Source organism: Marmota flaviventris, chromosome 2 (genome assembly GCF_047511675.1).
Source record: "Marmota flaviventris isolate mMarFla1 chromosome 2, mMarFla1.hap1, whole genome shotgun sequence".
NCBI lineage: Eukaryota > Metazoa > Chordata > Mammalia > Rodentia > Sciuridae > Marmota > Marmota flaviventris.
In genome coordinates, this window is record NC_092499.1 from 36138291 (window position 1) to 36159003 (window position 20713).

The window sequence follows — 20713 nt, forward strand, 5'->3', positions numbered from 1 at the left end:
ATTCTTAAAAATTATTCATTTGGGGGCTGGGGATGTAGTTCGGTGGTAGAGCACTTCCCTAGCATGTGGGAAGTCCTAGGTTCAACCCCCAGCACTTTCATCACAAAAGAAAATAAAAACTGAAATTCAAATTTATCTAGGAGTCACCTCCCCGTTTTTAAAAATAACTTTCTAAATCTGACAATCTACTTGGGGTACAAGCTCTTAGGCTCTTTGTAGGATCAACCATTGATGTTTCCACAAATATTTTAAGCTTCCCATTAGAAGGAACATCAAGAGAAGACATCTGGGGAAGGGAGCCATAAAAGGAAGCCCAAAGCATGTGTTCCAGAATGCAGAGGTGGTTCTGTCATTTTAAAAAATTTGTCCCATCATCCCAGATGTGGAACACTTATAAAAACTTTAATATAATATGTAGCATAAAATTATAAGCTAATTATAATATCATAAGCTCTATTTCCAACCTATTTTAATATACTCCTGTCGATTACGTAGGCATATTCGCAGAATTGAAAACTTGGGACTTTGTAGTTGATGAGAGAAGGGAGGGCTGATGGAGCTTCTGTGAGGGACTTTGAGTTTTAGCACTACCCATCTCCCGTCCCCCAAATGTGTGGCCAGGATTACTGTCCTATTTTGAGACACCTCGCCTCACCCAGAGTCATCTCTGCCAGTAATAGGAAACAACACCAAGGGCTCCACCAGCTCAACCCGCAGTGGCGAAGTTCACCTGTCAGCTGCCGCTGCCTGCTTATCGCCGGGGCCACCAGGACCGCGTTGGCCCCGCCTCTGGCGCCGGGCGCACCGGCCACGCCCCCTTTGTTATCCGATACTTTTCTGGGTCAGCTGGTGCTGGCGTCAGGCAGAGGGATGGGCTGGCTCAGCTCGACCCGGCAGGGCTTGTTTACTATGGCTGATGATCTGGAGCAGCAGTGAGTTAATCCTGTCTCTTTTCTCTTTCTCTCTTTCTCTTTGGGCCATGATCCTGGGACTGTCTGTGGCTGAGGAACAATTTTAGACACCTTCCCGCCTTTCCTTTTTCAGGTTGGCTTCCAGGGAGGGCTGGAGGGGTGCGTTTGCTTGCTTTGCTTTTGCCCAGAAGAGGCGGGCAGAGCCTAGGGAGCGATGGTAGATGAGCTTGCTGCAGCAGCTCAGTGATTTTGAATTTTCCAATTAGTCTTCACGATTGCCCCTCATTTTCCTCTACAGAGGGGTTAGACATAGTGGTAATTATTGCACAAGATTCCCCGAAAGCAAGCTTTGGGGACGCGGGTGCGGGGGTAGCGGCTGAGGGTGCTTGTCCCGACTTGCTTCAGGACTATAGTTGTGGGTGTGAAAAGAGCCTTTTAGCCCGACAAGAAGGCGTGGGAAGAACGCTGAGGTCTCCCCTGCGCGGGATTGATGTGAAGTAATGGGTCTGAGAGTTACATTAGTTCTCGCCCACCAAGACACGTTGTTGCTTACAGTTCTATTGACAGTGCTTTTAATCATCATAACGACGTCCTTAATACAGTGGTTTCAGAATTAGATTTGGTGCTTTTTTTTTTTTTTTTTTTTAACTGTTTCAAGGGCATCAGGTTTAGGATGCCACCTGTAGGTGGTGTGACTAGCAGTTCGCAGTCTGATGGAAGCAAGAAAAAGTTGCTTGGAGAATGACTCAGCTCCAAACCAAGACTTGGTTTCACAGGAACAGGGCCTTGGACTCAGAATTCACTCTTTCAGACCTGCAAAACTGATAGCCTGAAAAACTAATTAAATGTATCGCAATAATAAATAGCTTCCTGGTCTTGAAGGAACCTCCCTAGAGGGTATTGCTATCAAAGACTACTTTTCCAAGAGAAAACTTATAATGATTTAGGGAAACAGAATATTAGAGCTGAAAGAGATGTAAGATGTTCAGCTCCATGTTACGAATAAAGAACTTGGTGCCCTTAGAAATTGGAGACTTGACCAAGATCACAGAGGTCTAGAACAGGATTCTCTCCCAACACAGAACTTCTTCTGCTTTACCTGCTTCAGGATGAAAGAGACCACCCTGGCCAAGTTAAGTTGATGCTAAGTGGCTTCTCTGCTCCTTGCCTTAGCCTTTACCTTCCAAATAGCATTGAACAGATACAGTGTGCCAGGCACCAATTCCTGGAGTTTACCTGTAAAATTTTTGGTAAAGGAAAAAAGGCAAAATAAAGCTCTTCCCAAGGAATATCTGCTGAGCAGCCTGTGGTGCTGTTCTATGGGACAGTATCTCTCTGAGCTCTGCTTTGGACAATTATAGGGCAATGTGGGGTCCACATGTTATGATCTGACTTGTGACCGTCTTTTTGATGACATGGAGAGAAAGATTGGCTTTTGAAACTGGCAAAATTTTGTTGACTTGGTCCCCAGGCTTCAATCAATCAGGAAATTTTGGCAGAATATTAAAAGGATTCTCTCTCTAGGATTAGATGGTTGAGAATTCTTGTCTGGCTAAAACCATTGATGTACCACTTCACCTGCAACATAAGTTTTTCTTTTAGACCTCCAACATTCTTGATAGTTGTAACTTGCAAAACAGTAAGAATGTAGACAGCCTGTGGTTTAACTGAAAGGAAAGAAGGTTTGTTGAGAGTTTTATCTTGTGCTAGGCATTATTTTATGTGCTTTAGATGGACTGACTCATTTAATACTTACTATAATCCTATGAGGTAGGTACTGTTATCTCCCTTTTAAAGATGAGAAAACTGATACAGAAAACTAATATGGCTGAAGTTACATTGTTAAGTGATAGTGGTGGAATTATAACTCTGGCCATCTGGTTTTAGATCACACCTCCCTTCAGAAAACACACACATGAAGATGTGATTATATATTGTACTTGTTCATGAATGGCCTTGAAAACTGAGACCAGAAGGTCCAGGGAGGAGGTAGTGAAGAACCTGGATTTGAGATCTGGATTCTTTTTTTTTTTTTTTTTTTTTTTTTTTTTGAGACAGGGTCTCTCTAATATGCTATATGGCCTCCCTGGGCATTAGTTTTCTCACCTGTAAAATAAAGAGGCTAAACTGTACTTCTAAGGAAATATCCTAATTGAAAGTTCTGGGCTTCAAATGATCATGAGGATACCCACCATGTGCCAAGGGGGCTGTGGTTATAGCCTCCCCTCAGAATACCCCTGCATTAATTATACTGATGTTCACAGGCTCTTCCTGAAGCCATCTGTCTTGTAACCCCCTTTACTTAGGCAGAGTTAAAGAAAAAAAGAAATATCATGTAGGATAGAAAGGAAAAGCAAAAACTGTCATTCGTTGAGTATCTAATTTGTGGTGGGCACCTGATGAGGTTCCTTACATATCTAGACAGGTTAACTGAATAACACCTGTCTGCTCATCAATGTTAGTACTGTGATTCATATCCAGGAGTTGCTCGTTTGTTTATTAATTCCAAAACTGGTGATTTTAACCTCTGCTCTGCAATGACTTAAAGTCACTGAGTATGGAGGAGAAAGCAGGATGGGTTTTCTTATGTTTTATTGTATTCTGTGTGTTGAGGTCATAGGCAACTCATTTTACTTTGGTCTTGGAAAACAAGACCAAAATTAACCTGTGTTCTGTGTATGAAACATAGTGGGGCTTGAACCCAGTTCTACTGCCTTGTGCCTGCCCAATCTCCATGTTCTGGGCTGACTGGGTTACCTGAGAGCTCAACTGGGCATAGGCACATGCTTCATACTTGTAGGAGCCTGAAACAGGGCCAGGAGGGCAGGTGGCATGGGAATTGTCTTTCTAACCCTAAAGGAACAGCTAGTCCTAAGACTAGAAAAGGATAATTGAAATATTAGTTAAAAATTGCTTTCTCTCCCCTTTTAATATCCTTAAACATAAATTATGATAACCAGTAACAAAGGGGAGTTGAAACAAATGAGATAATAAATGACAAAGAGCTTTGTCAAGTTTATGGTATCTGTTGAAACAATGGGCATGTTGTTGGTAACAGACGTTTCCCAGGGAAGAGTAACAGTCTATCAGGCAGTAGAGCATTGCTGACTGCTATAGTGGGCAGGTCTCCTGAGCCTGAGTAACACCCTGTGATCTGATAACTCTTCTATCAGCAAGGCTGAGAGCTTCAGTATTTCCTTTCCAATGTTGCCAGTAAACATATCTGTGTCTCCTTGTTCTAGGCCTCAAGGCTGGCTGAGTAGCTGGCTGCCTACTTGGCGTCCCACTTCTATGTCTCAGCTGAAGAATGTGGAAGCCAAGATCCTCCAGTGTAAGTAGAAGGTGCAACTTGTCCTCCCTCCCTTAGAAGGTCCAAGAAAGATGCAGGATCTGTCCAGAGCTGGGTACACTGAGCCCACTGAGTTATGATTAACAGTATATGGGGTAGAGGAAAATATGGCAATGATCTGAGGGAAGATTCACACAGAGAACTCTATATTCTATGGTAGTGGTTCCTCGGCTTCTCCATAGCCATCCAGCTCCTGCCACATCCTACAACTTCACCTTAATCCCTAATGTGTCAACACACACAACACACATGCACACTTCTCTCCATCCCTCCTTCCTTATCCCCATTCCTCTCTTCCTCTTTCTCTTTTTCTCTTAACACATAAGCTCTTATTAACTTACCATTTTCCTTTCTGAGGACCAGCAATCCTACATTCTCTAACGTTGTTTCCTGTGTTCTGCCCAGCTGTGGTGTTCTACCCAGCTGTGGTCTACCACCTATCTACTTACCACAGTTTGAAACTCTCACAGACCAGCTCTCCTAGACATTATGTTGAGGCAAGGCATCCCATAAACAGCAGTAGCTAATGGCTCAAACAAGATCTTTGGGCTATGACTTGACCTTGGCTTCTCTCCTGTCTTCAATCTGCCTAGCCCATGATAGTTCCCACCCTGCCCTACTGCCCCCAGCCACCTTATCTACAACTCTGCCCAACAAAATGGAAAGATCCAGGCTATATCACCCAGACAACTCTGTTGCATGACAACAGAGCAAAAACTACCTACCTTGGTGTCTAAGCCCAAGGCTCAACACACTCCCAAAATTCCCTCCACCTGGCTGCCAAGTCCCAGGTTCAAGAGTGATAGATGCTGGTACAACCAATCTGGAAAGCACTATGAAGATTCCTTAGGAAACTTGGAATGGAACCACCATTTGACCCAGCTATCTCACTCCTTGGTCTATACCCAAAGAATTTAAAACCAGCATACTATATAAACGCAGCCACATCAATGTTCATAGCAATTCAACTCACAATAGCTAAACTGTGGAAGCAACCTAGATGCCCTTCAATAGATGAATGGATAAAGAAACTGTGGTATATATGCACAATGGAATATTACTCAGCATTAAAAGAGAATAAAATTATGGCATTTGTAGGTAAATGGAAGGAATTGGAGAATATTATGCTAAGGGAAGTAAGCCAATCCCCAAAAAACAAAGGCTGAATGTTCTCTCTGATAAGTGGATGCTGATCCATAATGAGGATGGGGGAGATATGCAAAAATGGAGGAACTTTGGGTGGAGGGGAGGGTGCATGGGGGCAGGATAGATGGTGGAATGAGATGAACATCATTACTCTAGGTACATATGCACATATGGTGTAATGCTACATCATGTACAACCATAGAAATGTGAAATTGTGCTGCAATTGTGTACAATGAATCAAAATACATTCTGATGTCATATATACCTAATTAAAAATAAATAAATTTTAAAAAAAGTGATGGATGCAAGAGCTGCATGGTGTCAGTGGTGTCACTACCACCCTGGGCCCAAAGCAAGCTGGGAACATAACATCAAGGAATAATATGGCTCCTCTTACTACTCACAAGCAAATGGTATACAAATTGTGCTTGGACTTGAATTCTTTGAGGCATGTGGTACAAAAGAAAGAATTACTCTGATACTTACTGAATCTAATAGGAAGACTATTCCAAATACTGCAAGGACAGGGGCATTTATAACTGAGGAACAGGGTGAAGGGTTCAGAGGATGGAAAATTACTAAGAGGAAATATCAAGGACAGGGGAGTTCTTATCAAATTGACTTTATGCTGAAGGATGGTCAAAGGTATGAGATGAGGAACTTGATCAACTATAAAAGGTGAGGGAATTTTTGTTAACCTCACCTTTTATGAAGTAGTAGGCAGGCTGAAGACAGGGTAGGTGCCAAGGTCAAGAGGAGCTTGCCTAAAGTTTGGTCGAGAAGAGAGTTGATCAGTTGTCAGAGGGTTGTACAAGAGAAGAACTGAGGGAGGTTGGGAAGAGTTTGGGACTGTCAAGAGAAATCTGAAGAGGAGTCCATGCAAAATGACTTTTCTGTCAGAAAACAGTCTTGTTGATTTCTCCTGGGATTCTCCCCTCCTCAGGTCTCCAGAACAAGTTCCTGGCCCGATATGTGTCTCTCCCAAACCAGAACAAGATCTGGACGGTGACTGTGAGCCCTGAGCAAAAGGACCGCACCCCCCTGGTGATGGTGCATGGCTTTGGGGGCGGCGTGGGCCTCTGGATCCTCAACATGGATTCACTGAGTGCCCGCCGCACACTGCACACCTTTGATCTGCTTGGCTTTGGGCGAAGCTCAAGGCCAACATTCCCAAGAGATCCGGAGGGGGCCGAGGATGAGTTTGTGACCTCAATAGAGACATGGAGGGAGACCATGGGGATCCCCAGCATGATCCTCCTAGGGCACAGTTTGGGAGGATTCCTGGCCACCTCTTACTCTATCAAGTACCCTGAAAGGTAACAAGCAGGCAGCTACTTCTCTTCCTCATGACTTGACTCTTTACCTTGTAGGAACTTTAAAGCATTAATTTCCAAAAGTCCTGTTCTTCCTGGGTGATTTAAGGGCTATGGTGCCAAGTGACTATAGCATGTTCTCCTTTTTCTTCCTTTAATATAGAGTTAAACACCTTATCCTGGTGGACCCTTGGGGCTTTCCCCTCCGGCCAACTGACCCCAGTGAGATCCGTGCACCTCCCACCTGGGTCAAGGCTGTGGCTTCTGTCCTGGGGCGTTCCAATCCCCTGGCTGTTCTTCGAGTAGCTGGGCCCTGGGGTGAGTATCCTGCTGATAAAGAAACCCTCTTCTTAAAGCAAGGCTGTCTCATTCAACCAAGCCCTGCTGTATCTGGTTTCCCCACCATCTCCACCTATTCATAAAAAGTGGGATCTGGACCAGATCTCTTGGGTGTTTCAGAGGGTTATTTTTTCCCTTAAAGTTTTGCTGTGTAGAGAATAGATAGAGCAGAACAGCTACCTCATACCTTGGCAGACCCTCAGGGAAAGAAAGAGCCTGGGAAGTGACTCTTTCTCTGCTACATGTATGAGTTTGTAGGACCAAGCTATCTGTGATTCAGGTGTAGTAACCACCACTGGATCCCATCCCAGGGGCTCACCTAGCACCTGTAGCAGGGAGGGTCAGAGCCTGAGCCTGAAGGTTAACTCACAATGGCAAGCACACCCCTCTAAGCCATGCCCTGCTTCAAGAAAACACTACATCTTCATCTTCTCTGGGTTGCTGAGTACTAAGTGATTCTTTGGGTTAAAGGAAGGAAGGAGGTAGAGTAGGGAGCCATGGTATAGTACTAGTAGCTCTACTCTTCATATTTTCATTGTCCACACCCTTCACTTTGGGAAATTTATTATTCTGATGAAGTAAAAGGCAGATTTCCTTTGTAGAAAAGATTAGTGATTCTTTTTTTGTTCTAATGGCATATATATATACATAGTAATGTTCAATAGTCAATTACTGTGAGTTAAATCTAATGGCTAAATAAAAGTTATCTCTGTGGTCCCTACAAGAAAAACAGAATGGTTCCAATAAAGGAGGTCATTAGCATTTGAGTAGGAGGTAGGAGTTCAAGAGTCCTAGAAGAAAAGAAGGCTAGCAAGAGACACAGATGCCAAAGGAGAGTATGTGGGCAGAGGGCTGACCTTAGTGTTCCCAGCACTGTGGACTCCACCAGATTCTCTACAAGGAGAAGCCCTGCTCTAACCACCATCCCCCTTTCTGGCCTTGGGTCTGGCAGGTTTGTGCAGTGTATCAGAGCTACTGGGGTGTTTGGCTGGCAACCATGGAAGACTGAGTCAGCAGAGGGGCAGGGCCCATAGATATCTACACTGCACCTCCCCAGCTACTTCTTGCAAACAGAAAAAAAGAAAGAAAGATGAGAAATTGACCCTAAGGCTCAGTTTTTACAGTCTCTTTGGGTGCTCTACTGGTTGGATGTGTACCATCAAGCAAGGTGAAAGGAACAGATTGTTCTAACACAGTGCCCTGAGCCAGATCGTTAAGGACACCTCTCCACATATTATTTCAGGCTTGAAAATGAGAGGACTCTTGGGAGGTGGTCCAGTTTCATCTACTCCCTTCAGAAGGTTAAAAGGCCATATGGGTCCCAGGGAGAAAGAAAACATGGCTCAGACTATAAGAAAAACATCTCCACCATAGACTCTTGTGGAGTTTATGGTCCTTATAGGAAAAGACCTTGGGACTTCATTGAGCTGAAAATAACCTGGTTTCTCAGTGATGTTAGTCTATCTTTAAATTCTTAGGTGACCAACTAACTATCATTTGAAGTCATCTGGAGTTTTCCAGCAGACTTCTATACTCTTTTTGCCACTATAATATTAAATGCATAAAGCAAATAAACCCTTCAGAGAAATAATATTTGGTTAAAGTTGTTTAAACATACACAGGCAGGAGTCTTATCCCCTGTACTGCCCAAACTGGCCACTCATGTTTTTCTATCCCCTCCTAGGGCCTGGCCTGGTACAGCGATTCCGGCCAGACTTCAAGCGTAAATTTGCAGACTTCTTTGAAGATGATACTATATCAGAGTATATCTACCACTGCAATGCACAGAATCCCAGGTGAGGGCGGCTGTCGGGGCCCACTTGGGGTGGATGGTTTAAAGAAAAAATTTCCGCTATATAGTGCTGTGCTTTATTTCTTCTACAAAGCACTGGCTCAGGGGAACACACACTTGTAGTAGCAGGCTTGATCATTTCCAAAGGGTTCTCCAGGGATGGGCACAAAGGGATGTAGAAGATAATAGATTAATTAAACATTTTGTCCATCTCTAGAGAAAGGTCTTCCCTCTTCCCTAGAGATAGGCAGTTGGCCTGATGGGCAAGAGTCTAGGAAACATTTTTAAAGACTTTTTTTTTTTTAATTGAAAAAGTGATACAAACATAGTAATTTTTTAAAAAGCAAAGTAAAAGAAAGCCTGAAGTTCCTAAATTTCCTCATTATTTTCAAATTTAAGATGTCACCAAACATTGCTTCAGAGAACCTCCTGGCACATATTCTTTTATATACACATATAATACATCTATAGAATACATTCCTACAAATAGAATTGTTGAGTGAAAGGGTATGTGTTTGATTTAATTATGTGCATTTTGAAATAAAATCATTGGGACACAAATTCCCACTCTTCTGGAGGTTTGAAGGTGTCCCTGGAACCTTGAGAAAGTCTATCCCTGGCAACTCACTGACACAACAGGTCCCATTTCTTGCCAGCCTGTAGTCTTTGCAACATTGACAGCCAGGGCCAAGCCAAGGAGGCAATCTTCTCCTATAATAGATGTCCTGTGAGTGGCAGATAGCAAAAGGCCACTTTGGTGGCACCACCTTTGTGGAGTCCTCTCCCCAAGTTGCTGGGAGGCATCTCGGGAGCTAAGGTCACTTACTGCCCTACTAGGCTTTTCCAAGTTACCTGCCTTGAGCCCAAAGCTGTGAAGAAGGTGGGGCTCTGCCTTCCAGCAATACTATCAGCATTAGCCTCAGAGAACTTTGGGGTAGTGTGGGAGCTGTCCTGCCAACATTGCACATGAGTTCAGCTAATGGAAGGGCCCAGTAAAGCAGTGCAACGAAAACCCTCCTCAGTCACATCAGACACCTCTGTCTTCCTGCTCGTAGCTCATCTCAGCCCCCACATGCTCAGCACCAGTCCCATAGGCCTATTCCTGCCCTTCCCTCAGAATTTTCCCTACCGTGGACCTAGCTCTGTACAGTAGCCACCCAGTCCAAGTCACAGAATAATCTTGCAACTTATTCATGACCTAGAGGAAGCAAAGATGACATCATGATAATCATCTCCCTTACCCGCAACTGCCATTGCTCAATTTTATAATTCCCTGAGTTTTTTGAGTTGTAACTGATAAGTTCCTGATGACTTTGATCAGTCCCTTAGAAAACATGACATCTGGCCAAGAGAAAAATGTTTGAGGGGATACTTACTTCACTTCACTTAAACTTAGGGGTTTTGTATTTATTTTCATTCTCTTAATCATGAGAAAATTTGTAAATGAGAAAATTAAGGTGTATCCTGTTTACATGCCTTGCTAAGGAAATAGCCAGAATTTGAATTCATGTCTGTCTGACTCCAAATTACATGATTTATCTACTTTGCTGTGACATATTAAGGAAAAGTTCTCAGGTTCCTGTGGCCTTGGCAGAATTCATCCTGGGGGTGCAAAGGAGACCAGAGGTATAACCATAATAAACAGGCAGAGCCTTAAAGATGGCTCAGACCCCTGAAAGCTGGAGTTTATGCTAGATTTGCAGATACCTCATGATATGGCCTCAGTTACTTCTATCCAGGAAATGACCAGAGAGTAAAGTAGATTGGGTTGGCATTTGTTGCCTATCTTTAGCAGAAATCATAATTCCCCTTGTCTTCCTAAGACTGTTTTTTAATCCCAGAGTCTTCTCAGGAAGCCCTCTTTATTGCTATAGTCTTCACTTTTCAGAGTTCACCTCAATTGGTTCCCCTACCCTCACCCAACAAGCTAAGTTCCTAGTCTGTGCTTTCACAGCTCTCTACTACCCTTTCATAATCCCCAAGAGATTTTAAGCTAAATGCTTAATCATATGATTAGCTGTTTAACACTCAACTTCCCAAAATGTGAGCTTCAGGAGGGCAGACACCTCATCTATCATTCATATGTTCCCTCACCAGCCCAGGGCATGACACATAAATATTTGTTGAATGAAAGCAGTCCATTTCACTCTTGGATGGTTCTCTGTGCCATAGGGTTTTCCATTGTGTGATGATTCCATCATCTCCTAATCTTACCAGTATTTAATAAGTAAGCCCAGTGCTGGGTTTTGAGGGAAATACAAACAGCACTAAGATTCTGTCCCAGCCTCTGAAGGGACCAAGAAGTTGACATTGTCTGCTGCAGGATTTATTATATTCATTGTCTTACCCTGGTTTGTTTCTGTCAGTGGTGAAACAGCATTCAAAGCCATGATGGAGTCTTTTGGCTGGGCCCGGCGCCCCATGTTGGAGCGAATTCATTTAATTCGAAAAGATGTACCCATCACCATGATCTATGGGGCCAACACCTGGATAGATACTAGCACGGGAAAAAAAGTGAAGATGCAGCGGCCAGATTCCTATGTCCGAGACATGGTATGTTAGTCTACCCAAGGAGGGGGAGCCAAGGTGGAAATGCTGTGACTTGAATGATAGCACATGTTAATTGACTCTCCGTCAAACAACTCTGCCTTGGGTAGAGAAGGATGATCAGAGTAGGGCGAAAAGGGGAATGAACAGGTTGAGCTAGGGCATTAGATTTGAAATGTTTGACTGTCTTGGTAATATCAAAATTAGAGACTTCCCACTTCTGGAGAGCCCAATTAGCTAAAAGGCAGGTTCTTGTCCAGTAGCCAGGCATACACACATTGCCACTCCAGCACCCCTCACCAAATAATTCCTGCCCCAAATCAGTGTCATGAATAGTAGAGATCATCATGAAGACTTGCTGCTACACTTCTGCCTTCTCCTTTTTTCTTATTCCCTCCCCTCATTTGCCAAGGAGCATGTTTCTAGGCTGGGTGCCACCCATGAGCCCTGGTTTCCTGGGTTTTGGAGCAGAATAGTGATGGAACTCACATGGAAGGAAAGATACAGTGAATGGCCAAAGAAGAAGTAGAACAGGATATGAAGAGTCATTGGTTCCCAAAGGAATGTACCAAGATCCAGGAAGAAAGAGCATTAGGAGTTAGTTAGTTTGCATTGCTAATGACCAAGATACCTGACAAGAACAACTTAGAGGAGGAAAAGTTATTTTGGGCTCACAGTTTCAGAGATTCAGTCCATAATCAGCTGACTCTATTGCTCCAGGCCCCTGGTGAGGCAGAACATCATGGCAGAAGATGTGGTGGAGGAAAACAGCTCAGCTCATGATAGCTAAGAAGCAGAGCTAGAGGAGCCAGGGACAAAATATATAATCCTCATGACATGCCCCCAGTGACCCGTTTACTCTAGGCATGCCCCCACCTGCTTATAGTGACCACCCAGTAATCATTCAAATTATCACTCCATCAGATGGATTAATCCATTGAAAGCATTATGGCCCTCATAATCCAATCATTTCACCACCTGCATTAGCCAGTATAGGAGCTTTTGGGAGACAAACCATAACACATTTCTGATAAGAGCTGGTGGATGAAAAGCAAGTTTAAGGAGAGAAGAAATGGTGGAGCAGCTTTCCAGTATTGGGAATAAAGGGCCATTTCAACCCTGATGGGTCTTTTCTCCACAGGAGATTGAGGGTGCATCGCACCATGTCTATGCTGACCAGCCGCACATCTTTAATGCTGTAGTGGAAGAGATCTGTGACTCAGTGGATTGAGCTGCTCTTGCTAGAGGAAGAGGAGAAAGCCAGAGAGTTGTTCTCACCTCCCTGTCTGCTTAGTCACCCCTCTGTTCTTTCCTCACCAACTAACATGTGCCAGCCAGGCAGAGTCTTAGGCTGTCCCCAAGATAGGACCACCGTGAAAAAGAGCACTTCTGATCCCATGCTGAGGGCTGGAGGCAGAAGTCACAAGAGGCCTTGAGCTCCCCCGCCCTGGGGAAGAATATGAAGGGTTGCCCAGTGCCACTCCAGTCTCTCCATGCCAAGTGTCACCCAGATGAAAGTTGTAAAGGAATTGCACCAATCCACGTTGCCTCTCTATGTGGCCTTTCATTCCTCTGAGCAGAGGAGGTCTCCCAACAGCCTTTCCTAGCTCTGGAGTGTTTATGGGGGTAGGTTCCATGCAAGAACATCTTCCCTCTCCATCACCTCCTCACTCCTATCCCATGCCAACTCCATCCAGGTTCTGGTTGGGATCGGGTCCCACTTCACCACCAAGAGCAGGTCCTGAAGCTTTGTTCACTTCCATGACCTCAGAAGTCATATCCAAAGCCCTCAATGGCAGATGAGGAAAGAGACCAGGGCAGGACATGGTGACACGGCCCTGAGTGATAATAGTTCTGGCAGAGTGAAGACTAGAATGCAGGTCTACTGACACACACTGCATACTGCAGATTCATGGCAGACACCAAGGGGCTGGTCACTGACTGACTTCAAGCCTATCCTTATCCCATATTCTAGCCCCATTATGCAGACATGCTGCTGTCCTGCCCTGTGCCTGTCCTGGCTGCCTAAACTAAGGACACTCAAGTACTTCCTTCCTTGCCCCATCTTCTCCCTATGGGAGACTTCTGAGTCTCCCTTTGTGCCTTGGGCGTGAAGCCCCATGTGTAGTATAGAGCAAAGGTGGCTCCTGGTGGAGAGAGGGAGGAAAACCCTTCACCCCAGGGCCACGTCTGGATTCGCCATGCCCACCACTTTTCACAGCATTTTCTACCTGCCCCCAGAACTGAGGACCACTAAGAGCCCCTGCTCATGATCCACTGGGGAGCCTCAAGCCAGCAGGCCCCTGCCCTCATCATCCACAGGATGGTTCTTACTGCCTGACCCTCTATCCCTACCATCTGTCCCCATGGTCTCCAGCTCATCCAGCAAAGAACCTGTCAGCTCTCTCCCAGGGGCTCATTCCATGTGCTGCTCTGAGGTCTGGGCAGTAGGCTGGGCCTGGCCCCAGAAGCAGGGCAGCTCCTGTCTGCTCCTTCACTTTTGTAAAGCCAACCCTTTCACCAGAATAGTATTAACTCCTGGTGCTGTGTACTACTGGTCCAGCTGCCTTGGGCTCCTTTTCTATATTAATAAAGAAATAAGTAAAAACTACTGGTGGTGATGATACTTAATATTGCTGCAATGAGAGTACTAGGTGGTATTGACTTCACAATTGTCCATGTGGTGTCCAAGTCGGAGAAGGAATCCCTGGCCTACTTACACACCACTCCCTGTCCTGTTTAGTGCTGTTTGCCCTCTGGACCTGGCCCAGAGTCCAGGCCAACACAGACCATCTCAAACCCACTTGTGATAGAAGAGGAGTCAACCCAGAGTGTGGATGGATTCAGCCCCAGTTCACAGGAGGAGAATTAAGCAGAACTGGAGGCTCCCTGCTTCCCATTAGACACCTTCTCTCTAAAGTTCAGTGGGTCTGCACATGTACTGCTCCCTGCAGCCTGTTCTAACTCCTACTCATCCTCCAGATCTTAGCTCGTATATTCCTTTTGTAGGGGAGTCTTACCGTGAGCTCCCAAATTAAATTTGAATACCTGTTTATGTCTCTCTGTGCTACACTTCTGTTTGTAAAACTCTTCAACTTATGATCACTTATTTAACGTCTCTTTTTCCTTCAACATAAACTACAAAAGGACAGGGGTATATCTGGGACGTAGTTCATGAATAAATGTTTTGTACAAGTCACAGGAAATGAGATATGTCAAGTGTTGGAAAATGATCAAATCATGACACACGGTATGGCTGACTCCAGGTAAGCCCAGAATTACACCTCTGAGTGGCATATGATACTGTATATGCCATGACAAACAACTGAATGAACCAATAGAACACCTGGAAGAGTTACAAATCTCTGATCCATCCCAGGACCCTGTGTCTTCTCTGAAAATTGCTGTATAGAGGAAGAGGGCAGGTATTTAGAACTTACTATAAGCCAAGCTCTAGTGCTGTAATAATGAATAAACATGGTCCCTGCTTTTGTAGGAAATTCCAGCCTACTTGGAGAGACATACTTAATTTAATAACTATGTAAATCAATGAGAACTTGGAGAAGAAAAGTGCTGCCCATAAAAGATTGGGGAAGCCTGGTGCAGGCCTCTGGCAGCTGAGGTTGAAAGTGAAGCAGGGAGGAGCCCCTGGGGGAGGATGGCTCTGAGGTAAGTCTGGGAAGCACCTGCTCACACAGACTGTCTGGTCATGGGAAGAATGTGTTCATCCTAAAAAGCAGTGGAAGGAACTGAGCTCTGGTCTGGATGAGTAAAGAGTGACAGGATCAGACTGATTCTGAAACAGCAACTCTGACTGCTCTGTGGGGGACAGCCTGGAGAAAAATGAGTCCCTCCCTGCAGGAAAACTCAGAGACTCCACAGTGGTAAAGGCCAGATATGCTGGCAGATTGGACTTGACTAGTGGAGAAAGATGTAAAAAATGTTTGGGTGATTAAAGGGACAACACCAAGGTGTCAACACCAAGTGATGCTATCACCCTCCTCAAGAAGGCGCTGAGTGAGATGGTACAGTGGTTACCAAACCTGCTCATTTAACAACCTGGAACCATTTTTTAAAATATAGATTTATGATCTCTATTACTCCTTTAATAAACCTGAAAGAAATCTGACCATCAAATCTGCATTAAAAGGCATTCCTAGGGGATTCTGATGCCCCAGCTCTGCAGTCACTTATCTAAGGGATTCTGTATCTCTGACTCTTGACCCAGAAAGCCCTTGTGTACAAGTAGGGCCGATGATCCTAAAAGTTCATCCTGCTTGCCCAAGAGTCACTTTTCTCTGGAAGGCTGTACAATAATGTTGATATGATTTCCCCAAACCCAATCCAATGCAAAAACACCTCTTAGGAGCAGGTGCAAGAGGAGTCAAGAAGGTCATTCAGGATGCTCTGTTCTCACTACTGGCTCATGAGCATGGAAACTTTCCTCAAACTTGGAGATCATCCTGCCTCAGGCTCCTGAGTAGCTGAGTTTACAGGTATGCATCATTGCACCCAGCTAAATCTCTTTTTGCATCAAAACATATACAATCTACAGAAATGCATCATTATTCTTATTTGTTGCACTGTCTTCCATTGTGAGAAACTGCCATAATTCATCCACTTCTCTGTTGTTGGATTTTAAAGTTGCTTCTAAATATTTTTATGTTTTAAACAAGGTATGATCGACACCTGTACATACATTTTTGCCCATTTGACCAACAATTTCCTTCTCAGAAGATTGCAGAATTGAAGGGTATTTTTATAAGCAATGAAAATAGTTTATATCAAGCAATCAGAAAAGGAAAAGCAAAGCTGGGCATGATTGCATGCACATATAATCCCAACTACTTGGGAGGTTGAAGCAGCACAACTTGGTGAGACCTGGTCTCAAGAAAGAAAGAAAAGGAATCCAGCAGAAAAATAAATGTTTTATCTATGTAAAGAGTATATGAATTAAGTAATTCACAGGAGACACATGAATGACCAATAAACATATGAAAAGATGCTCAACCTCACTAGTAATAGAAGAAATAAAAGACAATAATGAGATGCTAGTTTTACATGGAGAATGACAAAAAATTTAAAGGCTGTTGATAATATCTACAATGGCAATGGTGAAAAACATGGACATTTTCATACAATTGCTGTGGGAGAGGAAATTGTACCAGATTTTTAGAGAGATGCACAAGTCAAAGTCTCTGCCTTTATGGAGTTTTCCTTCTAGTAAGAAAAACGAACAAATATAAATATGTAGATATCAGATAGTACTATGGAGTGTGGTCCACTTCTGGCCATGATAGCCAAACAGTGCACGTGGCTCTGCCTATGGCCTTAGCCCCACTGCTCCTGCCCTTGGAAGGGCCTTGCCTACCATTTTTTCTTTACTTTTTCAACAGCCTCATTAAAATTTATCCAAAGTTAGTATGCTCTGCAACTTGGGGAAAGGGACAAATTTCCAGTCCTAAACTTAGAGAAATCAATAGCCAAGGGATTTGGAACTTCCAATCTTAAAGTTAGAGCAACCAACAGACAAGGGATTAGAAGTGTCTGGGGCCTTGTTAGCACAGTGTTGTGAAGAATCTCAAGAGAAGCCTATAGCTTCACTCCACAGAGGGGAAAGTTTTCCTTAGTGGGTCACTACTTGGGACTTCACATTTCAAAGTTTCATAGAAACTTGGAATCAATCCAAATATATCAGGTCTGTACTAGATACGCAGTGTCACAAAGTCTCCAAAAAATACCTTATAACAAGGAATTGTTAGGGAAGTTACTCCAATAACCCAGCAAGGTCTCTGGTACTGCCTAGGGTTGAGTTCAGTGAATCTCCACAGTTACACCTTGAGCTCAACAGAACACAGGAGAGACTCCAAAGTCATTTCCCTAGTATGATTCACTGGCCTCTCACCAAAAGAATCCAAAAGCAGGGTCAGAGATCTGGAGAAGCAGGAAGTTCCTGGGGAGCCTTGAAAGCCCCTCTAGCTGGGTGACTTAGGAAATTCCAAGAATAAATAGATATTTCTCATCCCTGGATGATTTAGAATTTGTTGAAGATAACTAGAAAACAAGGAGCATGGGCTTGAAAAAGAAGATACAATGTGACTAAGCTAAATAATAATAGTCAACAACAATAATAGTCAACTATGTATCATTCCAAGCTCTTTACATGTTATTTTAGTGCATCCTCCAAGAAAACCCTTTGAGAAGTGTTATTATAATAGCCAGTCCACTGAGGAGAAAACTGGGGCACAGTGACACTAAGGCACTTGGTTCCAAAGTTACATAGTTAGTCAATGGGCATATCAGGATTAAAATCAAGATGAAAAATGCAGAGCCTGTTCCCTGAGGTTTTACATTTGTGGCTCTCTGGAAACTATCCACTAGACTAAATAGTCTCCATATGCCTCTGGATATAATCAGCACCAACTAATCTTTTGCATAAATTACTTTCTACTGTTGCAGAAATTTGCCCAACTAATGGTATCAAGATTGTTTCCCTTGGAAAATCCCATGCTTCTGGAAGTGGTATGAGCTCTTCATCACCAGAAGTACAAACAGTTGGGCTTCATGATCTGCAGGGTCTCTCCTTGCCCTGTGCTCAGTTCTATTGAACTGTTCTGCCTGAGATGCCAGGCAGAGGCTAATTAATCCACATAGGGAAGCCTGTGGAGACCAGTGGGTCTATTGCAGGCAGAAACTAATCTACCTCCCTACCTAGTACTATCCTGCTAACTCTATACGTACATATGAATAGTGGCAGCCCCCAGGTCTGTTGGAGGAACCAGTTTGGTATCTGCCTCTCTCCAACCAAAGGGCAGCACCTGCCTCAGGTGATTGCCACCATCCTAGACAGAGAGTATCTATGAAGTTCTTAAGGACAGGGCAAGAAGCTGCATGGTCTCCTTCAAAGGAACATTCCTTATTATATCTAAGCTAAATATTTCCCATCACACCACCAAACATTCCTTCTGTCCACAAGGACAAATAGTAGAGGGTAATGGCTGCCTGTTTGCAACTCAAGGAGCTACTGTGTTCCTTCCTATGACTGACCCCTTCCTTCTTTTATTATTTCTGCAATATTCTAAAATGTTTATCATAATTTAATAGATTTAATTTTTCAAACTTTTCATTATATAATGTTCAGATGTACAGAAAATCTTAATAATACAATGAATATCCAAAATCCACCACCTAATTCAGTTTTTAAATTTTTAATAAGCCAAGGATAATGAGAATTCCAAATATCCATAAGTCTAATTAATGATTATATTCAATGTTGAAATATTAAAAATAATTCTGACTATAAAATCAGAAAAACCTAAGCCCCATATTCATTAATTTGATCTTGTTTAGAATTAAAACTGAAGACAAGAGCTGTAAGCTTTAGTTAAGTTTCAAAGTTCTTTGACTTCAAAGTACTTTGAAGGAAAGAACCTTGACATTGATGCTTTTAAAAAAACAAAGCCCTAAATTAATCACTTTATATTATTAGGTAGATAAGAAAATAATCAGCAAGAATATTTATATATCAATTATTTTAAATTCAGTTAAATCTATATTTTCTGTCTTGTGTCATAGAATATTGAGTATTTATCCCAATCAGCCAACTAAAATTGTCAAATTTTAAAAAATAAATTGTTAATTTTTTTTTTGGAATACTGGGACTCAAACCCAAGGACTTTCATGAGGCAAGCGCTCTACTACTGAACATTTGCTATGTAGCTATTCATATATGTGAGGGCAAGCTCATACTTCCTCATCCCTGAAAGATTTTGCAAAAAAATAGTTCCAAGTATAGTTGTCTTGTAACCTAGAGTTATGGCTTGAATGTTTATGTCCCAAAAATTCATGTTGAAACTTAAAACAATATTGAGAAGTAGAGGCCTTAGGAGGTGATACTATCATGAAGACAGAGTCTTATGGATGGAATTAATGAACAATATTATGAAAGGGCTAGCCCCATTTTGCCCTTCTTTCTCTTCTACCATGTGCATGAGCAAACACCTTCAATGCACCATCTTGGAAGCAAGAGATCAAGCCCTCCCCAGACACTGAATCTGCTGGTGCCTAAATACTGAACTTTCCAGCCTAATAAACTAACATAAGTCTAATACATAATGGAATATGTTTTGGATCCTCCATTTTATTCTACTAGTCCACTTGATATCTTTATGTCAATACACATTCTGATTTGCTGTGTAGCTATTCCTATATAGGAGGGCAAGCTCATCATTGCTGTTTTTTAATTTTCCCAAATAAAATATTCCTTTGCTATTCTGAAGCACTTATATTTTATTTAAACTTTGTTTTACACACACACACACACACACACACACACACAGTATTCTAATGTAGTTACATTGGATTTGCTTTTGAAATAATCAGGTATTTTTTTTTAATGTAAGATTTCCCAAGAACATGGAATGTCTTTCCTTTTGTTCAAATTTTATGTAAAATTATTTTCTTCATAAATATCTTACCTTTTTTGTTAAATGTATATGTCAGCATTTTGGAGTTCTTATTGTTATAGTTCTTATTGTGAATACATTATTCACACCATTTGCTTAATTCCTTATTAATTCTAGTGACATTACTAAATCTCTTGAGTTTTATACAATTATATTACCAGCTTGAAGAAATGTGTTTATCTCTTCTTTTCCAATGACTCAACTTACTACTTAATTTTGTGCTATTATATTTGCTAGAAAGTCTATAAGATAATGTCAAATAACAATGTTGATATCAAGCACCCTTATCTAGTTCCTAATTCTAATTCAAACCATTTTCAAATTAGTTTTATTCATGTGTTTGGTAATTGGTTTCATTATTTAAGACTGCTCTTTTTCTATGGTGGCCAAATTTTGTCAAATGACTTTCCAGCATCTAATTGACATCATCACATTACTTTAAATTTAATTTGTTACTTTCATAGATTATGATGCTAGGTTTCCTGATATTGAACCAATTATATTCTTCAAATCTTTTAGATCATAGATCAGTATTTATTATCCTTTTGATAAACACTAGATTTTTATTTAATAGCAATTTAGAATTTTCCCTCACATTCTAAAGCAAGTCTGGTATATGTGCCTTTCTTTTATTTTTCAATTTTAGGTTAAAGTTATTTTAGCTTTACAAAATGAATCACAGGTTTCTGTCTTTTACTATGACCTATAATAGTTCAAATAATGTTGAAATTACCTGGTCTTAAAAGATTAAACATAATATAGCTGTGAATCTATCTGGTTATGCTCCCTTCCCAGTGTTAAATCTTTAATCTTTAATCTCCTTTCCAGACTCTACTATTGTAGATATCAAG

General features: G+C 42.3%; 1 protein-coding gene across 2 annotated transcripts; it reads left to right on the top strand.

Annotated features, from left to right (window-relative positions):
- The first annotated feature begins 842 nt into the window (after positions 1-842).
- On the top strand, positions 843-12939 carry Abhd4 (abhydrolase domain containing 4, N-acyl phospholipase B). Of its 2 annotated transcripts, none has more exons than XM_027920073.2 (7): positions 843-932; positions 4154-4242; positions 6350-6722; positions 6883-7037; positions 8743-8854; positions 11217-11403; positions 12539-12939. In XM_027920073.2, the coding sequence occupies exons 1-7, from the start codon at positions 871-873 to the stop codon at positions 12626-12628; spliced, it is 1068 nt and encodes a 355-aa protein (XP_027775874.1). In that variant the 5' UTR covers positions 843-870; the 3' UTR covers positions 12629-12939. The 2 variants fall into 2 exon arrangements, with proteins under 2 accessions (XP_027775874.1, XP_027775875.1); XM_027920074.3 differs by lacking the exon at positions 843-932 and adding an exon at positions 966-1044.
- The last annotated feature ends 7774 nt before the right edge of the window (positions 12940-20713 follow it).